A 13291-nucleotide genomic window follows, 5' to 3' on the forward strand; every position below is an offset into this window, starting at 1 on the left:
CTATGGGAAGCTATGGCACAGGGTGAAGGAGGCCAGGTATGGGAGATGATCGACTCTCTAGGGGATGGCTTCAACTGAAGTGCCTCAGGGAGAGCCGACTCTGGGCCCTGGCAGGAAGGCTGCAGTGGAGACGGAAGTTGCAGAAGCGAGCAGGAGGAGGGCGTGCCTGCCAGAGGTGTGGAGGCCGAATAGAACAGAGCAACGGAGTCAAGAAAGCACGCATGTTTGTGTTTGTGTCTCTCCAGTGGGTAGAGAAGGCAGACTTTGGGGGCCATCACCATTTAAAGAGAGAAAAATGTACCTGATAGGGAAGTATCAGAGACCAGGAGGCTGGCGAGACAACACACTGGGTTCCTCAACGAAGGAAGAGTGGTGGGCAGTGTCACTTGGTGTGGCAGCACCCAGTCGGGTGCAAGTGGCAGTGTCCCCAGTGCTGCAGAAGTGACTGGGGACCTGGAGGAAAGCAATTTCCAGGTAGTTGTTGTGGGGACAGAGGCCAGTGCACAGTGGACCCCAGAGCTTGGAGTGGCAGGGGAGGCCATGGAGACTCCAGTGTCCACGGTGTCTCACAAAGCTCTGTGGTGATGGAAAGAGAGAACTAGGGCTGGTAGGGGCATTAGATCAAGAGAAGTGTGGGTTCATTTGGTCTTGGGGTTATTTCGTGTCTAATGGAGATGAGTTGAACATGTGCTTGCAGGAAGGATCCATGGCATGGTGTGATTCAAGATGCAGTAAAGCATCCATGAGTGACATCTTGATGTGACAAGGTCCTCCAGGATCAAGAAAGGAAAGTGTGGGGTGTAGGCGGAGTCCCAACACAAGAAGGCAGGACAGTGATGGTTAGGAACCATCCTAATATAGATACGTATGGGAAGGGGCAGGAGGGGAGCTGGGGACTCCAGCAAAGACTGCCTCTACAGATTGCAAGCTTGGAAACAGGTCACTGCATGGATGAGCTTAAAGGGCCAAGCAGCCACCAAGCAGAGAGGACAGGACACAAGGCCAGAGCCAGGCTTCTCCTTGGCACAGCACTGCTTTGCTCCTCTCTGCTGAAAATCAGGAGGTTCCAAGTATGATGTAATAAAACTTTTGCTGCATTATAATTTGAATTGCCTTTTTAAAATGTTAACCAAACAACTGTGGTATTGAATACAACTATTACTTTGTTTAACTGATTCTTCTCTTCATTTTTAGTTAGAAATCCTGTGTTCTGTCAACATTCTCCAGTTTATATTCATTGCCTTAAGACTGGACAAGATCATTCACTGGCCCTGGCTTGTATGTAACTTTTTAAATCTTTAAAAAAACTTTTTTTGATTATAAAACTCATGTTCATCATAGAAATCTTGGAAAAGACAGATAAACATAAGTGGTAGGATAATAATCACCCATAATCCCCTAGGAGATAACATGGTTAGTGGTTTTTGTTTCCTTGTTTGGGGGTTTATTGTTTCATAAGGATAATTGAGATCATACTGCATTTATAATTTAGTATCCTGCTTTGTTGTTCTAATGTTGTGTCATAAGCAGTTTTCCATGTCAATAAATGCTCTTTATATATATAACTTTGAAAGTTTAATTGATAACAAAATATTCTTCAAATACATTTACCAGACTGTCCTCTAATTTCTGAATATTGAACTTGTTACCAGTGTTTTTACAACTATAAATCATGCTGCAGCATATAATTTTGTGTAGATAAATCTTTGCCTGTTTTTTTTTTCATTGCTTTTTTTTAGGAAAGACTCCAAAAGCAGTATTACTGGCCCAGAGAGTAAGAGCTTTTTGAGATTTTGAAATATAAACTGCACTGCCAGCTCCCTTTTTCAAAAAAAAAAAAAAAACTGTGCCTCTTTATACTTTTGCCAGGGATGAAGTCTAAGTCACGCTAGTGACCTCTGACTTCCATGAAAGGCTGTATGGTTAAAACTGATTGTGCTTACATAGGTAGGAGAATGGATGGAGCTACACACACACACACACACACACACACACACACACACACACACACACAAATGGCTCCATCCATTCTCGGCAAGCTGCAAATTAGAGAATACAGTACAATTTCAACTAGTAACACATAGAAAGAAGATGAGAGAAAAGATAGAAGACTTACATTGCCTATGTGAGATGAGGTCTTGCCAGGGTTTGGGATCCCGTCCCCCACTGCTTGTTGTGTACTTTTGTACACAAGACATTTTCTGTGATAAACATGGTTTACCTTTAAAAAAAAAAATTACAAAGGTAAAAAAATATACTGAAAAAAAGAAAATACTCATTTGGAGACAAGGAAGAAAATAAGGGAATAAAAGATGCCTTTATAATGAATAAAGATAAAATCAATCACTTCTTCCTAAAGTCTTTGATAAAATATTCATAATAAAAACTGTTGTTCAGTCATCCATCTTAAAGCTTCAGGGTTCTGTATCTGCAGAATGGTAATTGGGCTCAGAGCTTTCTCTTGTACCATGGTGGAAATAAATGTGAGTTAAGACCACAATTTGAGTATAAGATACAATCAGAAAAAAAAAAAATGATTAGGAAAAACTATGCATGTTTTCTATAGATAAACAAAGGAATTTTTCCTGCCCCAGTGCAGTGCAAATCCTAGCAGATGAAACAGCCTGACTGCAGGTTTCCCACAGTGTTCAAGAGAAGCCCAGTGAGGCTACTCACTGACTTTCTACCCACGAGGGCCAGGCCACTGTGCCTGACCCCAGATGTGCTTTAGGAGGAAGACCACAGCAAACCTCCATGCAGAAGGTCCAGCCTCTTCAGGAGTCCAGCTTAAGTCCTACGTCTAAAAATGAAATGTGAAAACCAAAGAACTGTTAGGAGGAGACAGTCTTTGGGATCTGAAGTTAGGTGAAGAGTTCCTGGAAATGATACCAACAACATGGTCCATAAAAGAAGCTTAAAATTAAAGTAATATTAATGAAAAGACAGGTTGCAGACTAGGAGGAAATACTCATAAAACACATGTGTAACCAAGGACATATATCTAAAGCATCTAAAGAAGTCTCAAAACTAAAAACCTCAGCAACCAAATTTTAAAATTGACGGAAGACTGAACCAACTATTCACAAAGAAGATAGACATATGGTGAATATGCACATGTAAAGGACATCATTACCTACTAGGGAAAAGCAAATAAAAACCAGAATGAGGTGCCACAATACCTTCATCAAAATGGCTAAGATAGCCACAGTACCAGGTGTGCTAGGGCGGAACCAAGGGACGAGGACATTTGCCCATTGCTAGTAGAAAGGCCAAACTGGATAGACGCTCTGGAAAATGTCTTGGCAATTTCTAATAAGGTTAAATAAACATAGAGTTGCCATGTGACCTAGCAGTGCCAATCCTGGGTGTTTCCCTTGGAGAAATGAAAACATACCACACAAAAACCTGGGCACAAGTGTTTACAGCAACTTCATTTGCAACAGCCCAAAGCGGGAAAGCACCCACATTTCCTTCCCAGGGTAAGCAGATAAACAGGGTTGGGTGCATCCATCCAGTGGAACACCACTCAGCAGTGACTGGTAGATAGACACAACAGCCTGGAAGCATCTCAGAGATGTCCTGCTGAGTGGGAGAAGGCAGCCTTGGAAGGTGACATGCTCTATGAGTCCATCTCTGTCACATTCTTGAAGAGACAAAAGTATTGTGTTAGAGGACAGAGCAGTGGCTTCTGGGGGTTGGGGTTGGGGTAAGGTGGTCACACAGCAAAGACAGAGCATGAGTGAGTGTGGCACGGTGACGGAGTTATCCTCTGTCTCGCCCAAGGCCCCACAGATCTACACATACATGTATGAACCATCATGGAACTGGCCACCAATGGAAAACAGTCAATTTTACTGTTTCACAACAGAAAACAAAGGGACAACAGATGTACCCAAGGGGCCATTGAGAAGGGGTAAAAGGTCAAACACAGGGAGCTTGGTGAGGCCCCTGGGACTCATCTTCTGGGCTTATATGGGAGGTGAAACGAAGTCTTTCTGGTGTGACAGCAACAGACACAGAACCCGTCTGAGCGAGGCAGCGGAAAAGCCTCCTGGCCTCAATGTGCAAGTTCATGGAGGTCATGGGTCCCCTGGGCAGCCTGAGTTGCCAGGGGGCACGATCCCCAGCCTCTAGCTACAGAACCCCTGGCAGGATGGGCAGTGCCTGGGAAGAGGGGACATGCTCGTGAGCTGGGGTGGCCTCACTACCCTTGGCAGGTGGAGGGGAGGTGGGCAGAGCGCAGGCCAGCTGAGTGAGCTCAAGATTCAGGGAAATGGCTGCTCTCCACCCCGAGGGTGGCCCTGGCTGCGGGGGATCCCACCAGGAGCAGCAGGTCCTCTTTACACGCTGGCCACATCCAGGCCTGGCACCCACCTACATGCAGAGATCCAGGATGAAGTCAGTCGTGCCTCCCCTAAAGACCTTTCTTCTCTCCTCCCGCCCTCAGGTCGTGTGTGTCCCCTTGTGGATTCTCATGTCGTTTCTGTGTCTGGTAGTCCTCTACTACATCGTGTGGTCCGTCCTGTTCCTGCGTTCCATGGATGTGATCGCAGAGCAGAGGAGGACACACATCACTATGGCGCTAAGCTGGATGACCATCGTTGTGCCACTCCTTACTTTTGAGGTAAGCTCTCTGGCAGACTGTGCGCCCCTGGGGCTTGAAAGGAGCTCAGGACAGTAGAGCTGCCTTTCTTTGGAGGCCTGGGAGCTGGCAGTGGGAAGTGGACCTTTCCAGCTACCATGCATCTGAATGTTGTCTTCTAGAAAGAGAAAGTTGGATGTGGTGTTTTGGTATTTGAGCCCTATAGAGAATTAGAGAGTGGGCACTGTTATTCCTCCGAAAAAAAACACCAGGAAGAGTTTCCCATAACAAGCCAGATGTTGGAAATTTTCTAGGTGGATGGATTCTGCTTTGTCCTGAAGAGCCATGTGAAAGCTCTTCTCATCCTTTCCCCCAGAATTGAGGCTTTCTGTTATCTCCTGTGGGGTGACCTTTCCCCCTTAGGAGGCCTGACGAGGGTGGGCAGCCTGGCTTCAGACAGGGTCCATTTTCAGACACTCCATTGACAGAACATTGACCATTTCTCTTTCCTTAGATCCTGCTGGTTCATAAGCTGGACGGCCACAATGCGTTCTCCTGTATCCCCATATTTGTCCCCCTTTGGCTTTCCTTGATCACTCTGATGGCAACCACCTTCGGACAGAAAGGCGGAAACCACTGTATGTACTTAGCATTTCAGAAGTCCTTGAATGGTGGGTGTGCACATCTCTGTCTGGTGTGTGGCTATATGGGTGTGTGTGTGTGGCCCTGCTCTATGAAAAAATGAACCTGAGGACCCCAATCAAGGAGTTTCCCTGGGGAAGGTGGGACTGGAGAAGACCTGGAGTCTTCCAGGAAAGGGAGCACTGTTAATCCTGTGACTGGAGAACTGAGCATGGCAGGCGGCCTCTCTGAGTCCATTCACTGTGACAAGGGAAACATTATCCCTTCTAGCCAGGGGCTCCTGAAGATTCAGTGAAAATCCGCATCATCTCCCAAACTCTAGACATCCTCCGGGATCTGTTTCCTCACTCTTGGCAGCATTATTCTTGATATCACTGACTCTCAGCAGTGGTGCCTGGCTCGCTCGCTCTCCCTCTCCATTGTGATGATACCTGTTTAGAAGTGCTCTTTGATGAGAGCCTCTCCTCACTAGTCCTTGAGCTCCTTTGCATGTAACCCTGAAGCACACCCTTCTGGAAGCTAATGTGACAAGATGTTGTACCTAAGGAAAGCCAGCACTGACCTGATGGTTTAGTGGTACCCAGACAGGAAGAGCGGGCCTTGGAGAAGGAGCTTTGAAGTGGCTCTGTGAGCTCAGGCCACCTGCTGGCTTGGACCAACACATACCTATTGTCTTCCCAGACTCCAGGGGTAACAGAAACCTTTTTCTTGGATAACATTCCTTGTTGCACATGGCTTTCTCCTGGGCCAGGAAGATTGAGTGGTTGACATTATCTAGGTGCCATAGGCATTTGAGATTCACTAGGGCAGTAGTTCTCAAACTGGAGGACCCATCAGAGCCCCAAGACCCCACCCTACCCCCCACCCCACCCCCCACACAGAGTTTCTGATTCAGGAGGTTTGGACCAGGGCCCAAGATTGCATCCCTGACAGGCCCCAGGGAGACATCCTGGGGGCTGCCAGTCCAGGAGCCCCAGCTACGGAGCCACAGAGCTGCAGGACGTCCTTCTGGTCCTTGTTGGTATTGAGGCCTAGCTTAGGCTTCATTCTAAGATGTCAGGATAAAGCAGTACATTATACAAGAAAAACTCTTCAGGAAAGAAAAGCAACCTGAGATTCAGTAGAGGCTAGTGTTTGAGAAAGTACATTTCTTCTGTTTCAGGGTGGTTTGGGATTCGCAAGGATTTCTGTCAGTTTCTGCTTGAAATCTGCCCGTTTTTGAGAGAATATGGAAACATCTCCTACGACCTCCACCATGAAGGTAGCGAGGAAACTGAAGAAACGCCAGTTCCAGAACCTCCTAAGATCGCTCCTATGTTTCGAAAGAAGACCCGGGTGGTTATCACCCAGAGCCCTGGGAAGTACGTCCTCCCACCTCCCAAATTAAATATCGAAATGCCAGATTAGACCGTGTTCCCAGGGCAGATCAAGAGTGCACCTGGCCCGCCCTCTTTTCCACCTTCTTCTGCCTCCATTCACCCCCTCCCTCCCACCCTGAACTGGAGCTGGAGCTGGGTCTCCAGGGACTTCCATCTCATGCCTTGTTTGCACTCAATGCCTACCCAGTGACTCACCGCCACGGGACATGCGGCTGGCAGGTGCCTGGAACATGCAGCGTGGTGTAGGGTGCACATCAGCGGATTTGGACCTGATGGAGGGAGCATATGGAGACAGAGGAAACAACTCCCAGTGGGCAGGTGCCTTCAGAGCTGGCTTGGGCCCAAGAAGGAATGGCCACCCAGCTGGTTTTCTAAGTGTGAAAATTCCCATCAAAAGTGTTATTGAAAAATGTATTATTGAACCAAGCCAGCCTGGCCACTTAGCTCAGAAACTCCTGTTGTGGTGTGGTCAGGGGCCCTGACTAAGCCTCAGGCCTCACATGCACCCACGCCACTGTGACTGGCCATGCTCCTGCCATACACATCATTTCTGGGTTTTTACTGACCCCATTGGTGAGCCCTTTCTAATGGAGTGACTCCGTGCCTGTATAGTATTTATACAAATATTTTAGCGTTGTAATATACCGTGTTAAATCCTAGTTCTGTACAGTATATTCTGTTAAAGTATTTTTTTACAAGCTTGTACTGGAGACATACATGTTCTGTTGCAGAAGTAGAAGCCAGTAGCACCGCACCCCTGTCCTGACCACTGGAGTGCTACCCCCTTCATGGGACATTGCCATCTCCTCTTCAGTTTCTCCATATACATACTAGCTGCTGCTGCCAGAACTGCCACAGTAAGCAAGAAATGGTTTGTACTTTTTCTCCCACACTGGGAACACTGACTTGCAGAAAACCGTAAAGCACGCCTGGGAGCTGGAGCGCTGGACAAGGTGCCAAGACTGGGAATGTCCAGCAGCGTGCACAGGTTGAGATGTGGGGCTTGTTGTCCATCACACACTGCACCTATGCTTTTAGCTAGGAGCTTGGGGTAGAGCCGAGAGTCAGAAGGAAAAAAGCAGATGCGATGCAAACAAGATGGCCATGAGTAAAAGAGGGTAAAAGGAGCCCTGGCTTTGTCACCCAGGAGCAGGGGGGAGAGGGCAGCTACTGCCTTGTGTGAACCAGGCTCTGCTGATGTACACTGCACCACCACTCCATCCTGACACCAGCCTGGAACAAGCCCGTGCTCTCTTCAGGGGCACACTTGGAATGGTGTTGCCTTTCCTGCTTGGTATGTAACAAATGTAGCCCAGTCTACTCTTTTTCTCCCCTTTAGCTGTTCAATAAACTAGTTCTTCATTTTCCATGTGCACTGTGCAGGTCTTGCTTTAGATGTGGACCAGGATGCTGGGAGTTCTCTTGGCCAGCACAAAAGGGAATCTCGAGTTGCCACAGCCAGCTGAGGGGAGCAGGGGTGGGTGAATATGTCTCAGGAGTATGCAGGGGCAGCCAGGACATACATAGAGGAAAGGGTGGGCCTGGGGATTCAGCCATTGGCAGGGAGTGCCCTGCCACAATCCTGATGGTGAGGAGGTAGCCGAGAGTGTTTGTGGGGTCCCAGACAGTCTAAAATGGAACTCGCCTTTTCAGGGGTTTGAGGCATTCCTGGGTCACGTGGGAGGGCACTGAGTAGGGCTTCTGTCTAAGGGAAACACTGGGAAATTCTATATAGCTCACTCGAGCTGTGTCTAGAAACATTTAATTCAAGTGGTGTTTCAGCCCCCAGTTTGCAAGAATCGACAAGGAAGGCCACCCCTCGCTGGTGACCAGAGGCTTCAAGCATGGAGCCAATGTCCACCGGGAGATCAGTGCTTATGCACCTTGGATGCAGACTTGCTGTCAGACACAGCACACTTCCCCATAACCACGTGGCAGACTTACGTGTCAGGAACCTCGCCACCTCCTGTACCTCCCCCGAGTCCTCAGGACCCCGTGAGGCAGGTGCCCCTAGGGTTACCTGTGTGGGGAAGCAGAGGCTCAGAGTGGGCAAGCCAGGCATCTGGGGATCAGCAGGGCAGCCGTGTCCACCTTGGCATCTCCTCACACAAGCCCTCTCTCTCACCCACTGGGCCGGGCTCCTGGGCTGGATGGCTGACACCTCAAGGTCAGAGGCATTTCTGATTCTGGAAATCTCGGGAAGATCTTCAACCCCAAGAGCAGAGTTGGGGTGAGGGGCATTAGTGGGGTGGGCCGCCCATGTGGGCTGCCCTGCATGGCAGCCTCTTTGATGTTAGAGCACTAGGCCCCAGAGCAGGATGGCAGCTCTCAGCCTGGACACAGCCTGATGGAATTCCCGTGGATGGTGGTCAAAGGAAAGAGCCACACTGTGTGTGAAGGCCCAGGGCAACCACCCCCTCCCACGTGCCTGGGACCACAGTATGCAGAGCAAGGCCAGCCTGGGGTAGACATGGGCAGGCTGCAGAAGCCAGAGGACGGCAACCTGCCCTGTGTCCCTGGGACCTTGTCCATAGCCTCTACAGCCCCCACCCTTGGGCTCCTGCAGCCCAATGGCAGGACCTGGAGAGGGTCTGTGTGGAGGACTGGATGCCCAGCCAGCGACAGTGCACAGGGGGCCGGGTGGCTGTACCCTTGACTGTGGACCCCCACCCTGGACGTGGCTGTGCTTGAGCACAAGCGTGCCATCCAGAACCCTCATGGCACCTGTGAACACAGAGGATGGGCTGACTTTGAGGGTCACATGTCTGTTGGTGTGTTTCTGCCCAGACTTGGGACTCTAGGACCAGAAGGCCATGCCCGATTCGCACAAGTGCTCGGCCTGAGACTTCATGCCCATGCACGAGTGTCATGGGGCCCACTGCCATGACGAGCGTGGACCAGGAAGCTAACACGTTGAGCAACCTGGGTACAACAGCCCTTTATTAGGTCACTTAATGACTGCCTTGTAATGTTAGCCCCAAGCAAGCAGAGGCCTTTGGTGAGGGGCCAAGCACCCTTGTGAGCCTGGACTGCTCCTGGCCACTGCACTGTCCCATTTCCAGGAAGGAGGGACGCACCACTCTCCACGTGGCTGCAGACAAGGAGGGCCCTGCGATGGACGGGGTGCCCGGCTTCAGGGGGGCTCCCTTTCTTCCAAACACAGGGCCTCTGGCCCTCAGCTCAGGGAGCTATGACCCTCCCTGTGGACCTTTCGGTAGCCCTGGCTCAGCCTGTGCCCGTGGGCCACCGCAGCTTCAGGCTGCTGCTGGAAGAGAGCGCTTTCCAGGCTTTGAGGTAAGAGCCTTTGTTGAAGAGGCCACACACCGTGCCTCTTCACGTGCAGTGTCGTGCCCTGCCTGGGGGAGAGGGCAGCCTCCTCTCCCTCCCCTTTCCCATCATCAACAGTCACTGCTTTATGTCCTTCTGGTGGGAGGAAGATGGCACTTGCTTACACATCAATGAGGAGCTCTTTGAGGACATTTTGGAGAGGGTGGGCTCAGGCAAGTTATTTGAGACAGACTGCATGAAGAGCTTCGTCTGCCAGCTTAGTCTGTACGGATTCAGCAAAGCGTGCCAGGATGTGCTCACCTCCCTCTGCCTGACCAGTCTGCTCATGGAGGAGCCGCCTGTCTGTGTCCTGAGCAAGGTAAGGGCCGGGCAGTACCTGCTGGGTCCTGGGAGCGGGGTGGGTGCCAACCTCAGGGCCGCCAGGGACAGTGGCCGGCCTGCAGGGAAAGATGAGTGTAAAGACAGGACTGGGGACCGGCGTGACTGCTGGAGCTGCCAGTGCTGCGTGCTGCACTGGGGAGTTGTGAGGGGGAGAGCCTGAGCGTTCTCAGCACAAAGAAGTCACTGCCCCTCCTCTCTTTCTCCAGTGGGGATGTCTGTGTGAGATAACGGAGGTGAGCTGAATGCACAGTAGGGATCAGGTCAGGCTACCCGGAGGCCAGGTGTCACTCGGTACCGCTGATCCGTGGGCCCTTAGATCGCAGTCACACCGGGGAAAGAAATGACACTGCTCAAATGCTGGACCTTCCTCTCCTCCAGCCAGGGAACAAATGGGCCCAGGGTGGAGGCAGGCAGGGAGAGGGGTTTGTGTACCCCCATGACTCCCTCACGGCTCAGACCAGAAAGAATCTGCCTGCAAGGCGGGAGACCTGGGGAGGGAAGATCCCTGGGTTGGGAAGATCTGGAGGAGGGCATAGCAACCCACTCCAGTATTCTTGCTGGGAGAATCCCCATGGACAGGAGCCTGGTGGGCTATTGTCCATGGGGTCACAAAGAGTCAAACACAAGTGACTAAGCACATGCCTCCCATAGCTGTGGAGCAGAAGTTTAGTGCAGGGAAGCACAGGTCCTTTCCTGGGAAATGTCCTGCTCAGCCGAGGAAGTGCAGGCCAAGGGTCAACACCTGCATAGAAAGCAGGGAAGCTTCTGCAGTCTGCCTGCTGCAAATGCCAAGTGCCCTCTGAGGACCTTGTACGGATATCCTTGGGCCACTCTGAGTCATTTTCCAAGGGCAAGAGGCCATGGTGAGTTAGTGAGTCAAGCTAGATGTTAGATGGGCAAGCTGGGGCACTGCCTCTTGTGGGACAGGGTCCTGCTTTCTCCATGAGGCCTGGGGATGGCTGGGTTAGGGCACCCAGGGGCCTAGCCAGGAGGGTGCTGGTTTCAGTAAGCCTCCTTTTGACACTAGGACTTTGCTATTCTCTCTCTCTCTCAGTGAACCCCGGTTACAGTTCTGCTACAGTCCCCTGTTTAAGAGAGACAGCCCACACCTCCTGAAGAAGATGAAGAGGAGAGTGGGCGTTAAGTCTGCGTCTTGGCAGGTGAAGGGCAGGCTAGCAGACCTGGGTGTCCCTCCTGCACCCAGCACCGTGCAGCCACAGGATAGCCTGTCACCCTGCCCTGAGGTTGCCCAGGGGACCACGAGCCACGTGGAACTTGTCCCCACCACTGGCCTGGCCGGGACCTATGTCGTCCCTGCTGCTGGTCTGGGGACAGCAGCCCTGCTCCCCTTGATGGGTCCTGAGACCTGGCAGCCCAAGGGCACGCAGGTTCCTTTCTCTCTAGTCCCTGTCCTGACAGGCGGCCCTGCCCATTGAGAGCCAGTGGCTCTGCTTCACCTGGCCCCCTGCCCAGATGGCTCCTCCCATGGTGGTGGTGGGCCCCACCACTGTGCCCACCCAGATCTTCAACCTGTCCCCTGGCCAGCTCCCAGTGTCCATGCTGGTACCTCTGTGCTCCATCTGGATGCCTGTCATGGCTGCCGGGCCAGACCCCAACCTGATCTTGACTGCTCAGGCCCTGAACCCCTTCTACTACTGCTCAGGCAGCCCCTCTTTCCCATAATCTCCAGCCATTCTTTCCCGTAATCCCCACCCCCTTAAGGTGTGCCCCCAGAGGACCCCAAACATGCACCCTATTCAGACAGATAGAGGTTGCCCTGTGGTCAGAACACTTCAGGGCAATAAAGAGGCTGAAAACATGAGGGATTTCCCACCCAGCACATGTCTTCAGTGCCTCCATCCTAGGCCTGGCTGAGCATTTGAGTCCCCTCAGGCAGCTGCTTGCTTGGGAAGGCAAGATAGATGGCCACTCACTCCCAGCACAATACAGGCACCTCTTACACACACCTGGGGAAGTCCCACAGACACTGCACCCACTCACTGAAAAGACCCATCAAAGGCTGGACAAGAGCCTGACTGAGTGGCTTCATGGGCACAGGGACACTGTCCAGCAGGCTCCTCACTTGACAGATGAGGATAAATTAGGCCTCCCCTTGTTGGGGGTCCCAAAAGAGCCCTTCCTGTCCTGAGATGCACAGGGCTGGAGCCTGTGGTCCCTGCCCAAGGCCTGCGAGTGTTCAGTCTCGGGGTTTGCTGTTGTCTGGACAGCAGGCCTGAGATTTGGCTTCATTGCAGGGCCTGCATCTGGTGACATTTTCTTGTTTCTCTTTTCCTTTTTCAGCTGAGCACTCCAAGGGTGTCACAACTCAGCACCCTCTGCTCGCTGGGGTGTCCAGTTTATAATGTGCTTTCTCTTAAAAGAGAGTTTGTCCTGAGGATCATAGCAAATAGCCCTCCAGGGTTACACTGCAGACACAAGAGCTCCGAGGTCAGGAGAGGGGAGAGCACACACACCAGTCCACTGGAAGCAGAAGGCTGTGTCTCCTTTGTTGGCAGTCTGGTGCAGGCACAGGAGGCCCCTGAGAAAGGACTTGGGGCAGTGAAGGCCAGGGCTCTGTCAGCCCCAGCACTGAGCTGCTGTGACGCCCGACCAGGCTGCTCACTTCCAAGACAAAACACAGCCCATTACGAAGGTTCACTGCCTGGGGCACACCTTAACTTTTCAGAAGGTTTCATTCTTTTTTTGTCTTGACTTCTGTATGCCTCCTGACCTGGAATCACATGCAGATGCTGCTATTTAAAAACCACGTTCCTAGAAACTTCAGCATGTGTGGCACCTGCTTACCTGTAAACCTATAGAGAAAACAGAGATAGGCAGATTGTAATCTCAAGTCATCTGCTTGTCACAAAAGGCACCTTTTATTTACAAACTCAAGGCTTCCTGACATCAAGAGACCCATGTGGTACTTCACTCCCACCACTCAGTCCTTGGTAGATTTTGACGGATATCTGCAGAATGAAGTGGCTAAGCATGGGTCTTCCTGGGCTGGGCAGAGGCA

The 13291-nt window shown here is 51.2% G+C and overlaps 1 protein-coding gene across 2 annotated transcripts in view; it reads left to right on the forward strand.

The window, feature by feature from the left end:
* TMEM185A (transmembrane protein 185A) overlaps positions 1-7972 on the forward strand; it is a 41868-nt gene extending 33896 nt beyond the window's left edge. The window contains exons 4-8 of one of the 2 annotated variants that reach the window (XM_027533863.1): positions 1195-1278; positions 4448-4624; positions 5097-5220; positions 6387-6585; positions 7335-7972. In XM_027533863.1, coding sequence (XP_027389664.1) covers positions 1195-1278; positions 4448-4624; positions 5097-5220; positions 6387-6585; positions 7335-7350 — 600 coding nt within the window. In that variant the 3' untranslated portion in view covers positions 7351-7972. Of the gene's footprint in view, positions 1-1194; positions 1279-4447; positions 4625-5096; positions 5221-6386 lie in introns of both variants that reach the window. The other variant, XM_027533862.1, reaches the window with a different exon arrangement.
* Positions 7973-13291: the final 5319 nt, after the last annotated feature.

The sequence above is a fragment of the Bos indicus x Bos taurus genome, chromosome X, assembly GCF_003369695.1.
Source record: "Bos indicus x Bos taurus breed Angus x Brahman F1 hybrid chromosome X, Bos_hybrid_MaternalHap_v2.0, whole genome shotgun sequence".
Taxonomy (NCBI): domain Eukaryota; kingdom Metazoa; phylum Chordata; class Mammalia; order Artiodactyla; family Bovidae; genus Bos; species Bos indicus x Bos taurus.